This window comes from Rattus norvegicus, chromosome 2 (genome assembly GCF_021556685.1).
Source record: "Rattus norvegicus strain SHRSP/BbbUtx chromosome 2, alternate assembly SHRSP_T2T, whole genome shotgun sequence".
NCBI lineage: Eukaryota > Metazoa > Chordata > Mammalia > Rodentia > Muridae > Rattus > Rattus norvegicus.
This window is the reverse complement of record NC_141535.1, coordinates 110,911,060-110,929,930: the sequence shown is the minus strand read 5'-3', so window position 1 is coordinate 110,929,930 and position 18,871 is coordinate 110,911,060. Positions and strand designations below refer to the sequence as shown.

The 18,871-nt window shown below is 40.0% G+C and overlaps 1 protein-coding gene across 6 annotated transcripts in view; it reads right to left on the bottom strand.

Moving 5' to 3' along the window:
• The window catches only part of Spata16 (spermatogenesis associated 16), a 378,162-nt gene that overhangs the window by 264,258 nt on the left and 95,033 nt on the right, over window positions 1-18,871 (bottom strand). For all 6 annotated transcript variants that reach the window (NM_001432380.1, NM_001432377.1, NM_001432378.1 and 3 more), the window contains 1 exon segment: window positions 8,974-9,119. In NM_001432380.1, coding sequence (NP_001419309.1) covers window positions 8,974-9,119 — 146 coding nt within the window.

The following is an 18,871-nucleotide window of genomic DNA, read 5'->3' as shown; positions in this document are numbered from 1 at the left end:
TACACATAGCCTCTTAGGAGCTGTGTGTCTGAAGAAAGACAGATCCCACTCAAGCAGTTATCAACTACTTGTAGCTCCTCAGCTACGAGTGGGGCTTAACGAGTCCCTCTTCCACTTCTACTGAGATTTTGGCTGCCTTGGTCCAAGGCAGGTCCTGTGGATGCAGTTATGGCCTTTGTGCATTGATGCATGCAATGGTTCTGTTGTGTCCTGCTGAAGATGTTAATTGTCCTCTGGCTCTAAAATCTTCCTGTCCTTTCGTCAATGATGATCACTGAGGTTTGAGTGAGGGGGCATATGACAAGGTTCCATCTGAAGCTGTACAATAAACAGTCTCTTATTCTCTGCACACTGACCAGTTGTGGGTCTCTGTTTTTATAGCCATCTACTGTAAATAGGAGCTTCTCTGATGAGGATTTAGAGATGCACTAATCAATATGTATAAAAAGGGAATTATGGGGCACTTCATTTTGCATACTAAGCACAATAATAGTTTTAGATCATACTGATAGGGCTTATGACCTTCCCAACTATGGAGTTTTGACCCAGTTAATGGTATCAGGCATGAGTTCCATCCTAAGCATCGGTCCTTCATATCCAATCAGACATTCCCATAACATTCCTACCATTATTACACCAGTGAGCATGTTTTACCAGACTAGCCATTACACATGGCATACACATGGCTAAGAGAGTTATTATTTATCCTCTATAGTAGCATGCATAGCAAATTCCAGAACTATGAAAACTAGTCATTGGCAGGGAGGGGGTTACACTTTCAGGATGGCAGTATCTTGATTTCTCAACGTCTTATGCCTGAAATATGTGATATCTTTAACTCATACTTTTGCTACCTTCAAGTTTTAGGTGGTTAACAAGGGGATTGCAATAGCCTATACTATTTGGAGATTTATGGCATCTCCACTGACTAAAAACTCAAAAAAGGGTAATTCTTATCTGTAACCTGGTTTTTAATTTGATAACCTATGGTATCTGGGAGAAGCATTTTCTCCCCATTATAGGGTAATTCCATTTAAACTCCTTTTATATATGTATCTGTGCATACTTTTAGGAAACACATCCAGTGGTTGTTTCCTGTATGTCATTTTCAAGGGGTACTATGGATCTGCATGGATGTGGAGGACACTTTGAGGGGAACATTAGTTAGCCCTCTTTACACTCTGTCCTTTACTTGCCCCACTCCAATTATTTCTTTCCATCCCTACATTTTCTCCCTCCATAGCAATTGTGCCCTAGCCATCTTCCCTAATCATTTTCTATCATGTTGGGGTTAACCTTTAATATTAGATCTAAAGGTATTTATTGCATGAAATTGAGTGCACCTGTGTTTTAAGCGTACTTGTTTGTAATTGTGATATCCATTTTATTTAAATTCATTTAAAAGTACTAGAGTTTCTAATAACATCGAATTATTGAACTTAATGGTCAAATTTTCAACTTTTAGAAAAAAGAGAAGAGAGAATCATACTTAACATTCCTTTTTTCCTGAGATCAGCAGGGAATCTGCAAACTTCCAGTTAGTTCTCTTACCCATCAATTCATTTCTAAACCGGTGAGCTCCTGTCACACAGTAAGCTGATGTTGCTCTCTGAATATTTTGATTCTCCTCAAAACTGAGTTGAAGAATATTTAGAACTTACAGGTTTTCACTGACTTTCCAAAAGTATCTAATGCATTAAATATATGCTGGCTCACAAAAGGTATCTTAAAACAATAGTTTCCTTTTTGGAAAAAAGTTTATTACTGTAATAACCTGCACCCAAAGACCACCCACCTTTGTTGGTGGTAGAACTGAAGCAAAACACATACAAGATGATGTGTGAGATTCAGAAATGGTTTTAAGAAACTTAGTGGTATTTAGAGATAAGAAATAATACTTGAAGAAAGGTAACTTGGGAAGGTCAAGGCCAGTAAATAATTAGATGGCGATTCAAGTCCATTTCTTGGGTTATTTTATTGTCTTACATTTTAATCCAAGCATGGATTGGCAGGATTAATATAGTAAAAATGGCCATTTTACCAAAAGCGATCTACAGATTCAATGGAATCCCCATCAAAATACCAATCCATTTCTTCAAAGAATTAGACAGAAAAATTTGCAAATTCATCTGGAATAACAAAAAACCCAGGATAGCTAAAACTATCCTCAACAATAAAAGGACTTCAGGGGGACTCACTATCCCTGAACTCAAGCAGTATTACAGAGCAATAGTGATAAAAACTGCATGGTATTGGTACAGAGACAGACAGATAGACCAATGGAACAGAATTGAAGACCCAGAAATGAACCCACACACCTATGGGCATTTGATTTTTGACAAAGGAGCCAAAACCATCCAATGGAAAAAAGAGCATTTTCAGCAAATGGTGCTGGTTCAACTGGAGGTCAACATGTAGAAGAATGCAGATTGATCCATGCTTATCACCCTGTACAAAGCTTAAGTCCAAGTGGATCAAGGACCTCCACATCAAACCAGATACACTCAAACTAATAGAAGAAAAACTAGGGCAGCATCTCGAACACATGGGCACTGGAAAAAATTTCCTGAACAAAACACCAATGACTTATGCTCTAAGATCAAGAATCAACAAATGGGATCTCATAAAACTGCAAAGCTTCTGTAAGGCAAAGGACACTGTGGTTAGGACAAAATGGCAACCAACAGATTGGGAAAAGATCTTTACCAATCCTACATCAGATAGAAGCCTTATATCCAAAATATACAAAGAATTCAAGAAGTTAGACGGCAAGGAGACAAATAACCCTCTTAAAAATGGGGTTCAGAGCTAAACAAAGAATTCACAGCTGAGGAATGCCGAATGGCTGAGAAACACCTAAAGAAAAGTTCAACATCTTTAGTCATAAGGGAAATGCAAATCAAAACAACCCTGAGATTTCACCTCACACCAGTGAGAATGGCTAAGACTCGGGGGACAGCAAATGCTGGCAAGGATGTGGAGAAAGAGGAACACTCCTCCATTGTTGGTGGTACAACCATTCTGGAAATCAGTCTGGAGGTTCCTCAGAAAATTGGACATTGAACTGCCTGAGGATCCACCTATACCTCTCTTGGGCATATACCCAAAAGATGCCCCAACATATAAAAAAGACACATGCTCCACTATGTTCATAGCAGCCTTATTTATAATAGCCAGAAGCTGGAAAGAACCCAGATGCCCTTCAACAGAGGAATGGATACAGAAAATGTGGTACATCTACACAATGGAATATTACTCAGCTATCAAAAACAACGACTTTATGAAATTCGTAGGCAAATGTTTGGAACTGGAAAATATCATCCTGAGTGAGCTAACCCAATCACAGAAAAACACACATGGTATGCACTCATTGATAAGTGGCTATTAGCCCAAATGCTTGAATTACCCTAGATGCATAGAGCAAATGAAACTCAAGACGGATGATCAAAATGTGAATGCTTCACTCCTTCTTTAAAAGGGGAACAAGAATACCCTTGGCAGGGAATAGAGAAGCAAAGATTAAAACAGACACAGAAGGAACACCCATTCAGAGCCTGCCCCACATGTGGCCCATACATATATAGCCATCCAATTAGACAGGATGGATGAAGCAAAGAAGGAGCCGGATGTAGATCTCTCCTGAGAGACACAGCCAGAATACAGCAAATACAGAAGCGAATGCCAGCAGCAAACCACTGAACTGAGAATAGGACCCCCGTTGAAGGAATCAGAGAAAGAACTGGAAGAGCTCGAAGGGGCTCGAGACCCCTTATGAACATCAATGCCAAGCAACCAGAGTTTTCAGGACTAAGCCACTACCTAAAGACTATACATGGACTGACCCTAGACTCTGAGTTCATAGGAAGCAATGAATATCCTAGTAAGATCACCAGTGTATGGGGAAGCCCTGGGTCCTGCTAAGACTGAACCCCCAGTGAACTAGATTGTTGGGGGGAGGGCGGCAATGGGGGGAGGATGGGGAGGGGAACACCCATAAAGAAGGGGAGGGGGAGGGATTAGGGGGATGTTTGCCTGGAAACTGGGAAAGGGAATAACACTCAAAATGTAAATAAATACTCAAGTTAAAAAAAAAGAATTACCTAGGTGCACACTGTTTAATTTCCAAATATTTAGACAGACTTTCTAGCTATTTTATCTGTTATTAATTTTTAATTTAATTACATTGTGGCTGTAGAATAAATCAAACAAGAATTCAAAAAATTTGGAATTACTTTGAGCCTTATATTTTCTGGCTATTTATTTTTCCTTTAAATCTACTTTGATAGTTCCTGCAGATTTAACATGAGATGCTGCTTCATGTTTGCTGTGTGATATATCATACTGTGGGATAAGCATATGCCAATTGATTGTCCATTGTCAGATGATCAGCTCTGAAAGCATAGCTACAAGTTTCAGTATAGAGATGGTGAGAGAGAGAGAGGGGGGGGGAGGGAGAGAGAATGAGAATGCCTGCAATAACAATTAGTAAAAAAAAAAAAAGGCCATGCATTTCAGTGAGAATGGGGAGGGATGTATGAGAGGTCTTGGAGGGAGGAAGGGAAGGCTTCGATGCAGTAGAATAAAATTTGCCATTCCTTTACAGGCCATTGTGGTATTAGTGCCAAATACTTTACACTGATGTTTCTAAGTAAACTTTGTAAAAGGGCTCTTTTCGGCACCTCTCTCTTGTACTGTGTGGTGGAGGGTGACCTTGAACTGATGGTTTCTGTCTGTCTCTTGATTGTTCGTGTGGGATGATTCTTATTTATTTTTTAAGCATCGGGAGCCTTTCTTTAGCAATCGCCCTCCTCACACTGGTCTCATCGTGGCTGTCTCCATCCTGTCCTTACTTCTGACCTTGGTTTAGCTTCTAATCCTCTCCTGAGACTGTTCTCAGTCCACTAGTTAGAACCAGTTTTACTTCAGGGTTCTTGAATATGTTTCCCCTCAACATTGTTGGAGTCATTGTCTACCAATTCCAATGTTCAGCATTGTGGGAACTATTTCTTTGGACTGATTACTTTCTAAGTACCAGTTTCCTTTTCCTACTTCTGCACATATGCACCAATTCATTTTTCCAAGCCGTATGTCTTGATGAAGCTGTGTAGGGATTCGGGATGGTGGCGTCTTCCTGACAGATTCAAGACATTTGTGTGTTTTCTTTTAGTGTGTGATGCTCCTTCTTTAACCACCCTCATCTTAGACTTACAGGAGGTCTATTTTGACACAGAACTTAATCTTCAGGCAATTTCCCCTGCATGTCCTTACTCTTAAAGCATGAGAATTCCAGGTCTCAGCTGAATGTGTGAAACGGGAGGTGAGACATCTTATGTCGATTCCCTACACATCTCCTCGCATCGAGATGATTTCAGTGAATACTTACTTCTGGTTGGCAGAAAACTTGTGCTGCACGAATGCTCTTTCTTCACACGGCCAAGTGAGAGCCCAGAAGCTTCAGACAGACTCTATCTCCAAGCCCTTTTATGAAGCTGTGTCCTCCTCAGTCACTGGCCTTCAGCTTTCTTACTTTTTATTTTTGAGATGATATGATTTCCAACATGACTGGAAAAGCTCATGAGTGCAACAAGTGACAACATGAGCTGAATAAGAATGACAGTCAGAGACATGCCGGAGTGGACACTAGCCATTCAGTGACAGCCTTGTGAGTGCACTGTTCAGACCTCTGCCTACTCAGCAAACTATTACTGCGTGCTGCCCATGGCTAGGGTGGAAAGGAAGCCCAACAAAAGCTGATACAATTATGGATTTCCTTCTTTCGAGGATTATTCTTGTCTTGAAAACTGTAAATGCCCAAGAGGAATTACTTAATATATCCTGCCCAGTTTTATAGATTTTTTTTTAATAGTGGAAAGACAGATTTGGTAGAAGTAATTTTATTGTGGCTGGAATAAAAAACCATAAATTTATGATTAATGATTCATAATATACTGTGAGAAAATAATTGTGAACTAGGTACATTTTTATAACACAATGTTATTAAAAATTAAATTCATGCTAAGTTGTGGGAGAAACATTCAGAATTTTAAATGTATTTGGTCAGATTCCAAACTTTTATTTGATACAACATATTATACTGCCTTCGAATCACAAAATTCTGCTTATTTTCTTCATGACATTTATCATAAGACCTATTTACCTCATCTATTTACTATATTCATATACTTTCTACTTTCTCTTTAAAAGTTTAAAAACACTTGTTGAACTAATAAGTGCATGCCACCATTATAAGGTGCTCAAAACTGGAAATTCTCCACACATTTGGAATGTTAGTGTTGATATTTTGTGCCACATTATGGTAACAAAATTGGGGAATACCTGAAGGAGATATGCCCATTAGAGTTTTTACAACTATACATATAAAATATAATTATATAGTAAGTAAAGTGGCAGGATTTGTGTTTTTGACCAATGAGTGTCATTGGGAACCAGGCTTAGAGATGTGAGAAGCACCTTCCAGTGGACGGTGGCTCCAGGGTGCTGCTGGAGAGCAGTTGACCCATCTTGTGGGTCTAGGCATCACTTTGGGTGGCAGTAAAGAGTGATGTCTGTGTTTGCCAGCTTGGATTTGCAGAAGGAAAAGAAAAGAGCAAATTTTGTTAACAGTTGTTTCTCAAGCCTTTGTATCCTGTACTTAGCTAACAATGCATGCTGATTGATTTCTCAAGTATTTTTGTTGATTTTAGAGCTACATAGTTCCAGTTTGGCAGTCTACATGACAAATGCACATGCATTTATGCTGATAAGAATTATTCTGATAAGAATCAGAACTACCTGATGGTTTTAAGGCCAATTTTTGTGTTTAACAAGATGAAGATATGCAGTAGACCTTTCATTTACATAAAATTAAAGAAAGATGCTTCAGCAAATGCAAATACATGCAAAAAGGAACATTTTAATTTTGACTCGTGATTAGTACCAACTATCACGATGTGGTAATAACACAATACAGAATTCTGCAGTGTATAACTAATGGTGTGAGCTATTTATAAACAAAATACCATGATTAATTTATTTTATGAAATGCATTTGTTTGATGATGTGTCAGATTCTGTTTTCAAAGCCTGGGGACCTTGCAAGGGTTTTATTAAAGAAGTCACCTGGACTGTCTCTGTTGTGCCACCCATATGACACGCACAGTAAAAAGGCTGCTTTAACTTGCTACCTTTATTGTGAGAATTGACCAGTGAATCTCTGTTTATTCACACTTATTTCTTGATGTTCAAATTTAGAAATGGAAACACAAACCGTTTTACACCCAAAACCACTAGATTAAAGTTAATCATATGTCAAGTTATTGATCTTCATCGTTGTCGTCATCATCATCATCATCATCATCATCATCATCATCATATCACCACCATTGCCGCCACCACCACCCCCACCTCCACCATCACCATCACCACCACCATCACCACCACTACCATCATCATCATCATCACCATCATCATCATCACCAAGACCATCATCATCATCATCATCATCATCATCATCATCACCACCAAGACCACCATCATCATCATCATCACCATCATCATCATCATCACCAAGACCATCATCATCGTCATCATCATCATCATCATCATCATCATCATCATATCACCACCATTGCCGCCACCACCACCCCCACCTCCACCATCACCATCACCACCTCCACCATCACCAAGACCATCATCATCATCATCATCATCATCATCATCACCAAGACCACCACCATCATCATCATCATCATCATCATCATCACCAAGACCACCATCACCATCATCATGCTTTACACCAGTAATGTTGAAGGCCTTGAAAAAGCATCTTCAGTTTTAGAACAGAAAATATCTTCCTTTAAACCGTGAGCGGATTCTTCCATCACCAGGAAGAGTAGCTCCCGATTGCCCTTCCATCTGAGTTACACATTCTTCATTCTTTGTTCTCATTACATGTTCTCATTACTAAACAGAGTTTTTACCTGGCCATTCCTTCTGAGGTACTTTCACAATTAAATGTGATGTAAAACCCCTTCCATCCATCCTGACATATAAGAGATATTTTCCATAGTGGTTGTTCTTCTGGTGTGTGTTAAAGCATGAAGGAAGTGACATATAATTATGTTCTGCACGTCTAAGCTTATTATTGCTTACATATACCTACGTAGTTTCTAGAAAACTAGTTTCAATTGTAATGAGTTTTTCACACTGTACTCCCGAATAATCCTGACATTCTAATATTTTTGACATAACTGAAATATGTGTTTCCAGTACTGCCTTTTTCAAATGGAAATAGAACAAAATTCTTTGAAAGGCCACGTATTCTGTTATTGAGTTGGGATGTGACTGAGGAAAATGTTACCAGTGCAGCACAATTCATTCATCTGTGCTGCAGCTTAGCATGGATTATTCATCGCGAGAGGAAGAACTTTAGGAAGCAAACTATGGGGCAGGTATATTCTCATAGCTTGCAAGGTAGGCTGAGTAACCATGGAGACTCTAGGAATCCACATAGTTGCAGAGCCATACAGAACTCTCCAGAAGGATTCAAACATGAATCGCAAACCTTTAGGGACAGAGATAACGGCAGTTCAGGCCTTTGGGAAGCCATCTGGAGAATGCCCTCTGCCTTTGAATCAACCATGCTGGCACCAATATGCCCAGTCCGAGTTCCTGTCTATTCCTCAACTCTTCGGTAGTTTTACAAGATCTCCTTTCCTCACCATCTGCTCTCCTCTTCTTAGTCTCATTTTTCTTCCTTTCCTGATGCAATTGCCCTTGCACTGTGAACACTCCTGGGTTTTTTCTTCCTCTACGGGTTGAGATTCCACTCTGTGGGCTTCCTGACTTGCTCAGATTCGCACATCAGGCAATATAGAATCTTTAGGTTTCGCCCTTAAACTGAAATACAATGGAAGGCTACCAGGGAAACCCAGATGTGTATGCACAGTTCTTAGGCTTTGGTATTTCGTCTTACCTGTGTGCGTGGTTCAGGGCGAGGTCAGGTTTCCGCATACGTAGGTAGCATGTGACGAGCTTCGTCTCAATGAAACTAGCCACGCTTGCTATATCTTCAGCGTGTGCTTCAAAGGGTTTCCCCAGAGCTGCCCCTTTGCTGCAAAGCTTAAAAAGAAAAACACTTTAAGCCTCCTGGTCCTGCTGCCACACAAACTATCTTTTTAATAAGCAAGATGTTCAGATGCATGTATAATTTTTCAGAACTATGAAAAATATTAATATTTTGGTTGTAAGTTAAATGGCTCCTGTTCATTACTGTGGGACTATAATAAAAATGTGACATTTTTACCGTAAATGTTTCCTATAAAATATCTTAAACGTGTGATATTGAACAGCGGCATTGGCACAAAATGTCCGTTTTAAAATGAAAGCACACAATAAGCAAAGATATTAGGAGAAAACTTGTCATAAATCATATTAAATACCAGTGCTTTTATGAAAACCCAATGGAGCAATGATCTAGCTCACTATCAAGTTTGATTTAATATAATAAGGGCTATCGGAAGTAAACTCCTAGGAGCCATTAACCTGATCGGTGATTAATTTGAGTCTGAATCAGATCCTCTAGGATGTTACTGAAAGAAAAGAAGTGAAAAATTTATTAGGATTTATTGGCAGAAGCCACAGTATCTGAGAAACATGGCAAGAATATGGAATTCTTAATAAAAATTCCAGGAAGCTAGTGGTTTCTGGGCAACGTAGATAAACTGTAGAAGAAGAAATTAATTAATATTTTGAGAGCACTACAAACATGAACAAGTGTCAGTAGCATGACAGAGTGGGTCAGCACTGTCTTTCCTCTGAGTTTCTAATATCCTTGCCATGGAGGTAGCTGGGGAGGGGAGCCATCCCCATCCCCCAATGGCTTCATTCACAGTGGTGGCTTCATGCATCTTTTATGTCTTTATTTGCATCTCTGGTAGGGGAAATGTTCACACTGGAGATAGCAATTCATATAATCTTATACCGTCTTGGGTACTGCTTGTTATTTAGACTAACACTATTGTGAATTTATTTTTAAAAAAAAATGCAACTTTGTTCAGAGTAGGTAGTCTGTGTTCTTTACCATTTTTAGCTTTATCTAAAATAAAAACACTATATGTTGTTTCTTATCAGTAAATCCTAGTGTTAAATGTTTAGATTGGGAGTAAGATCAGCAACCTGGAAAATATAAAGGACCTTGGCCACAGGAGTAAGAGCTCTAAGGGGGATATTGGAGCAACGACAGAGGGACTCTTACTAGGGAAGGAGTGGGTAGGGCAATACCAAGGGAGTAGGGGTGGGGAGAATAACATTAAGGAGATTTGAGAAAGCCATAAGGAAATATATTATTTTATGTTGACTTAAAGTACAAATGTAAAATATATATGTAAGTCTATGCATCTGTAAACTGATTAAATTATGCCATGTGGGTGATAAAGTCTTTCCATAAGAGCCAGAGACAAACAGAAATCCCCACCCAAAGCCTAGGCCCTGGCAATCTCCCTTCCTGTCATTGGTCATGGGAGTTGAAGAGACTTCTAGAACAATGTGGACCAGTGCTGTTGCCCCGGGTTGCCCTCGTGACCTTGAAAGGAAGAGAGCATTTTGGAAGACACCATACATGATACAGCACTTGAAAAAATAAAGCTGCGGCTGACCTGGGAGGCTCCTCTTTGAGGGCCTCCTTTCATGGCATTGGGAGAGGCTACAGAAACTGCCGTAAAGCAATATATAATCCACATCTGTGAAGCTCATGAACCATATAATGACCAGCTCAGAAAGACAAACCCATAAAAGCCACATCACTAGGTGCAAGGCTCACTCAAAAAGAGGAAATTTATGCTTGGTACTCTAGAATTAGCCAACTAGTGGAGAACCTACTATGGCCACTTTCCTGAACTAGTAAACATTTTAAATACAGACATGCAAACCTCCCACCCTCATCAAAGAAGCTTCCTTTTACAGTAAAGACTTCTTAAAGAAATATACAACTGGTCAAATGGCAGAGTCCAGCTAACAACTTGTAAACCTAGTTGATACGTCCACTGCAAAACCTGTTCATCTAAGGTTCAGGAACCATGATAGAAGATGGAGCAGAAGCCTTTTAAAAGCCAGAGGGCCAGGGACTGAGACAGGGTCTTCTATGTGATAGGAAGCTACCCTGATATACATCAGCAATACATTGACCCATACAAGACCAGGACAACAAAAGCACAGATGGGGAAAGAGGACAAAGCTCACACTAGATGATGAACTAGAAGCGATTAATGGCTGCCAATAGGAGATTTCAACTTCGTATGGAAAAAATGATGAACCCAGGAGAGCCAAAACAATCCTGAACAATAAAAGAACTTCAGGAGGAATCACAATCCTTGACCTCAAACTGTACTAGAGAGCAATAGTGGAAAAAACTGCATGATATTGGTACAGAATTAGACACAGTGATCAATGGAATCGAAGTGAAGACCTAGAAGTACCTGTGGACACTTAATTTTTATAAAGAAGCCAAAACTATACAGTGGAAAAAAGAAAGCCTCTTCAACAAATGGTGTTGGTCTACTGGATGCCTACATGTAGAAGAATGAAAATAGATCAATATTTATAACCCTGCACAAAATTCAAGTCCAAGTGGATCAAGGACCTCAACATAAAACCTGATACACTAAATATCATAGAAGAGAAGTAGGGAAATACCCTTGAACACATTGGTATGGGAAACAATTTTCTAAACAGAACACCAATGGATCTTTGCTTTAAGATCAACAATCAATAAATTGGACCTCATGAGGCTGCAAAGCTTCTGCAAGACAAAGGAGACTATCAAGATAAAACAGCAGCCTACAAGTTGGGAAAATATCTTCACCAACCCTACATCTGACAGAGGGTTAATGTCCAAAATTTAGAAAGATCTCAAGAGGTTATAAGCCAACCACACAAATAACCCAATTAAAAACTGGGGCACAGGCTAAACAGAACTCTCAACAAAGGAATCTTGAATGGTAGACAAGCACTTAAAGCAATGTTCTAAGTCCTTAGTCATCAGGGGAATGTAAATCAAAAGAACTCTGAGATTTTCTCTTACACCAGTCAGAATGACTAAGATCAAAAACTCAGGTGACAACAGATGCTGGCGAGGATGTGAAGAAAGAGGAACACTCCTCCATTGCTGGTGGGAGTGCAAATATGTACAGTTACTTTGGAAATCAAGTTGGTGATTTCTTAGAAAGCTTGGAACAGTTCTCTATCTCAAGATCCAGATGTACCACTCCTGGGCATATACTCAAAAGATGTCCCACCATCCCACAGGGACACTTGCTCAACTACGTTCATAACAGCTTTATTCATAATAGCCAGAAACTGGAAACTACCTAGATGCCCCTCAACTGCAGAATGGATAAAGAAAATGTGGTACATCTACACAATGGAATACTATTACACTATAACAAACAAAGACATCATGAATGTTACAGGTAAATGGATGGATTATGAGACTATTATCCCTAATGAGGCAACCCAATCCCAAAATGACATCCATGGTATGTATTCACTTATAAGAGTATATTAGCCATAAAATATAGGATGCTCATGCCATACTCCACAGTTCTAAGAAGACTAATAGAAGAGAGTGCACAGACAAGGCTGTCTGAGTCTCACTTGGGATGACCATGAAAGGCAGATAGAGGGAGGGAACTGGGTGGGAAAGGGGAATGGGAGGAGAGTGGGGGGGTCTTGTCCTGTTTGGGTGTGGGGAGGGGCAGGGGGGATGGCCAGATGACCATAAGAATGAATGAAAATCTGCAACTGACAGGGGAGGGGTGGTAGGGGGCATCTCCAGGAAGTGACAGAGACCTGGGATTGGAGAGGTGCCCAAGAATGAATGGGGGTGACTCATAGCGTTGGGGATATAGAACGTAGGAAGGCTACGTCCTGTGGCCAGGCAGGAATCCTGGTAAAGTGATAGGGGCAACAATCCACCCACAAAACTTTAGACCTAAAATTTATCCTCTTTACAAGAATGTGGGGACAGTGGATGGAGCAGAGACTGAGGGAATGGACAACCCATAACCTGCACAACTTGAAATCCACCCCATGGGCAAGTACCAATCTCTGACACTATTAGTGATACTCTATTATGCTTGCAGACAGGAGTCTAGCATGGCTGTCCTAGAGGTTTCACCCACCAACTGGCTCAGACAAGGGCATACACCCACAGCCAAACACTGGGTCAAACTTGGTGACTCTTACACAGAAGAATAGGAGGAAGGATTGTAGCCCCTAAGGGGATAGGAACTCCACAGGAAGTCCAATGGAATCAACTAACCTGGACCCTTGGGGCTCTCAGAGTCTGAACGACCAACCAAAGAACATACACAGACTGGACCTAGGCCCCCCTGCACTCACGTATCAGATGTGCAGTTTGGTCTTTATGTGGGTTCTGAACACCTGGAGTGAGGGCTATCCCAAAAGCTGTTGTCTTTATGTGGGGCATGTTCTAGCTGAGCTGCTTTGTCTGGCCTCAGTGGGAGAGGAAGAGCCTAGCCTAGCAGACTTGAAGTGCCAGGGTTGAGGGATACCCAGAGAGGAGCCCACCAGCTCAGAGGAGAAGGGGCGGGTAGTGGGTGGAAGGATTGTGGTAGGGGGTAACTGGGAGGGGGCAGTGAGCAGGATGCAAAGTGAATAAGTAAAATAATAATAATGATGATGATAATAATAATAATAAATTTTAAAAGAGATTCGGTTCTTCTACAGGGAGGAGCCCCATGATAGGCTATCCATTCCCATGTGGTCAGTTTTGAAATACATATGTATGAGCAACACTATATGAAGCCTTCATATATATATACATGCATATACAAATACATGACATGTGTGAATAGATGTATACATGCATATATTTGAGAGGGAGCAGCAGAACATGGGAAGAACTGGAACGAGGAGTGAAGGAGTTAGAAAAGCTGTAGACTGATAATTTTCATTCACGTGTGAAATTATTTTAAGAAGCTAAAGCAAACAAAACCAAAATAACTTATTTGAAAATGGATGTAAAATACAAATGTTGCATAGTCCTCATTCGAATTGCTAGTTAATTTATACTTTACCTTGTTTTACAGATTTGTACTGTTTTAACAAGACTTCGCCAATTCGATGAACGTGCATATTTACTCAGTAGGTAAATATTTACTGAGGGCCTTTTACTAAATGCCAGGCAAACGCTGTGCATTCACATTCAGATGCGAATAAATTAGGTCTTTTTCACGAGGTTTTTGTAATTGTAACTCTGTGAATTTGTTTTTCTAATCTTTGTCTATTTCCTTTCCCTCTTAGTCTTTTTATTCTAAATAGACATTTAAATATAGAAATCATTTCTTTTCTAGCAACAGCTACATCTATGTATATATTAATGATAATATATGTATACATTTAAATATGTATATATTTAAGAGATGATTTTATCTCTTAAATAGAATCATGCAATTTTACTCGTTTTAAAATCTTAAATTAAAAGAAACAAGCCACACATTGTGTGCGTTCTTCACTCTCCCTGGGTGTGGACCAGCTTTCTACATCCTGAGGAACACATGTGTGGCTCCCACACAGAAGAGTCTGAATGGTTCATCAGGTCATTTAGCTCCCTCATGACAAGAGGAAGCTGACCTTCAGACTCCCTTGTCTTAGACTGTCTAAGAATACTGAGAGAGTGAAGAGTAAATACCCCACCTCCCAGTGTCTGCAATAGTCTCCACTTTCACGACACTCAAGGACAGAAAAGCAATAAAAATGATCATTCTTAGCCCACAAACGAGAACACCTCCTGAAACCAAGCTCTGAGACAGACGTGAAAGGCAGGACGACTTGACAGCTCAGATTCAAACGGGAAAGCACACAGCTTCTGGATAGGCTTTATGTGTATTTGTGATAATCTTGCTTTATCAATCAAGCTTTGTAGGACTGAGAACTTTATTGATTTTATTAAAGATTGCTTAGCTGCTATTTTCAAAGCAGTACATTGTTGGAATCAGCTTTGGAATGAGGTGAAGTGTTTTGTGTTAAAGCTGCAAGTGCTCTCACAGGCTAGTATGAACAGAAGGTCACCACTGGGATCTCAAAAACACCCAGGTATTTAATGCAATGTTGTGTTTCCATGCAGGCAGTGCTATGGACTGGGAAGTTAAGTCTCCAGAAGCCAGAAGACCTCCTCGTGGGGTCCAGAGGAGAGCCACTGGGGCTCTGCTTGGTTTGCAGAAAAAATTTCTTTAAATATTTAGAGGAATAAGACATGGAGTCGTAGGATGATTACTAAATTCTAACTTCAGCAAAAATGTTTTGAATTAGGAAAAAATAGTAAGTGTTAATTTTTAGATCAGAAGTAGCCCAATTCATTTCTCATTGAGAAACACAAGTAATCACAATATTTAAGAAAAAAATGCAGTCAAGATTTTTATGGATATAATTGCTTTAATGAGATGGTAGATGTTAAAATGAGATTTCAGTAGAAAATTAGACTCAAACTCAAATTTCAATAATAGGATATATACTTTACAAATATATTTGGTTTTTTTCTACAAACGGTAAGATGATTATGCTAAATTAGAAGATACTTTGTCTAAGGTTGTTCATATACTTCCTCTAATAAATATATATTCCACCTATATTTAAATATCATAGATAAATTTCAAAGTTTGTAATTCAATTTTTTAAAAAGCCCAATAATAGCAGATATATTGTTTCATTCTCAAAATTGTTTGCTGACCACATTAAGAGTGCCCATCATTAGCAGGATTTACATGGCTAAAATGTTAGCCTTCTTAAACAACTGAGCAATGACTGGTCACATATTTCACTCCTGAGATGTGATTTTCAGAAATCTCTGAGGCTGTGGGAAAGGACAGTTAATTCTGGGAAACACGGTGTTCTGGTTTGAGTGTGAAATGTCCCTCAGGATCCTGTGTCTGAACACTTTCATCCCAGCAGATGCATTGATTTGGGAGAACTTTTACAAATCCTAGCCACAATCATCTTTAAAGTTTACATACTGCTTTTAGAAATTAGAAAAACAATTAAAAGATACTACCATTGTTGACTATTGATATTAATTTTTGACAGTTTTTATGCTTATGTTTTTGTATTACAATAAAGAATATTTTATTAAAATCCTTATAGGTTTTTTATATCCTTTGCTTTACTTTTTTAATTATAAAAGTAGAATATGTTCGTTAAAAGACTCATAGGAATAGTTAAAGATCTCACTATTTCCTTCTTAATGAGAGAGAGCAAAGCTGGATCACTAAGGCAGGAGAACATTAACGGAGCAGAGTTATGAGTGTGAGAAACGTAACCAACATAAGAGATTACAATTGTCATGTGGACACCCACGCGGCACAGCCCAATACAGCACACTGCACCACAGCCCAGCACTGCCCAACACAGCCCAGCCCAGCCCAGCCCGGCCGGCCTGGCCCGGCCACGCCCGGCTGCTAGCACACACGTTTTAGAAGTTCCCACAGGAAAGTTGCCTATGTTACAATTGCCTGAGTCATAAAACAATCTTTAACAAAGGAAAAAATTAGGAGACATTCTGAGAATGGACCATAATGGATTCAAACTCAAAATACAAAGGGTCTAAATTAGGTGGGTATCTTACGGTTTCCATGCTGTGAAGGGACACCATGACCAAGGCATTATGAAGGACAACATTGAATTGGGGCTGGCTTACAGGTTCAGAGGTTCAGTCCACTATAATCAATGTGGGAGCTTGGCAACATCCAGACAGGTATGGGACTGGTGGAGCTGAGACTTCTTCATCTTGTTTCAAAAGTGAACAGGAGAAGACTGACTCTCTGGCAGCTAGGAAGAGGATTTCAAATTTTCCACAGTGATACACTTCCTGCAACAAGGCCACATCTACTCCAACAAGGACACATCTCCTAATAGTGCCACTCCCTGGGCCAAGCATACTCATAGCACCACAGTTGGCATGGTGGTGTACATCTTTAATTTCAGCACTGAGGAAGAAGTGGAGGCAGATGGAACTCTGACTTTAAGGCCAGAATGGCTTACAAAGAGAAGTCCAGGAAAACCAGAGCCATGCACGCACATACACTCACATGCACACACAGAAACACACACACACACACACACACACACACACACACGTCAAGGTTGAAGGTATGGACAGGACACAGTTACTTTTAGGTATACACACACACACACCCCACAGGAACACATAAAAACATTCCTGGAACCAGAGAAATGCAAATTAGGATGAGAGTAAGCTTTCCTTGCACACCTATCAGAATTGTACTAAAATAAGAAACTGATGTGACTATTTATGTCCACCATAAATCTCAGGAAAGTGAACACTTGGTGCCAGTTGTTGGCTCTGTTTGGAGAGGGAGGTATGGCCTTACTGGAGGAACTGACACTGGATTCGAGGTTTCAAAAACTATTCCCAGTAAGCTCTCTCTGCTTCCCGTTTGTGGTGGGAGATATGATTCCGCTGCTCTTGGCTCCCAGCTCCAGCTAACATGTCTGCCGCTTGCTGTCCCTGCCGAGGACACATCACTGAGCAAAGGCAGGGGTAGCTAGCCTCAGAAACAGCGGAGGGCTCACACCCCACACCACAAGTATGAAGCAAAGAGCAGACCAGGCATATGCTGAGTCTTTGAAACCTCAAATCCTGGTGGTAGTGACACGCCTCCTCCAAGGCCACACCTCCCAACCCTTCCCAAACAGTTCCATCCACAGGGGCATCCTCATTCACAGAGCTGCAGAGATGTAATGTGAGTTGTAGCTATCAACATTTTCGTCTCTGGCTTGTGCTTCAGGAGGCAGATTGGAAATTCCCGAACTTTTTCACTACTTGGGAACACTGTGAAATAAATAGATAAAAACTCCGAGTTCAGTTACTTTCACCTTCTCTGTACCACTTGATTATTATTCTGCCAGGGTGTTTTTTTCATGTTTTGTACCCATTTTGTTAATTTTTGTTTTCCTACAAAATCATTAGTTTCATCCAGAGTATCATAAAATCCGCCAGTACAGTGGAGAACATCTTCAAGCCTGTGCTCCAATGTGACCTCAGTCAGAAATGCTGGAACTTGGAGTGTTTTGCTTTTTTTTTTTTTTAAAGAACAGCAAACCCAGATAAATCTGTTAATTTTCCTTTTCCCAACTCGTTCTTTTTGGCTTTATTTCTCCCTCTTGGTTTTCTTTTTGATGCTTGTTCTTTTGCTAATGTCTTCCAGTGGTTAATTCATTTCTTTCTGTTCCTCTTATGCATAAGTTTGTTGTATGCATCTGTGATTTCTCAGAAAAAATATAGTTTTCATTTTCATGTCTCTTATGAGAGCTAGTTAAGAAAGAGTGGGCCTATTATTTTTCAAAACTCTGCCATCTGCTTCCTTCCTCCTCCCTCCCTCCCTCCCTACCTTCCTCCCTCCTTCTCTTCTTTCCTTTCTTTTTTTTTTTTCAAGATTGGGCCTTTGTATGAATTATCCGCTTAGTTCATTTACATCTTGTCTTTTATGTTCATACTAATTTTTATTAATTCCCATAAGCTTGGGATTTTGGCAAGTTCTGCTTTTATGTTTCCTTTTGAGATAAGGTCTTTGTATGAAGCTCCAGGCTGTCTTTGAACATATGATGACCATTCTTCTTAGCCTGCTAAGTACTGGATTACAAGCAGGCAGCACACAGTACACTTGGGGAAATGTTCTGCCCATATGACATAGCTTTCAGCAGGGCCCTGATGTTGTAATTTCACAGAAGTCCAGGGTTAAGGGCACTTTTATCCTAGGGGACAAAGGGCTGAGGATGAAGACAAGTAGAAGAAACCCAACAAAGATGCAGAAGTGGGGACCAAGATGTGTCCTCAA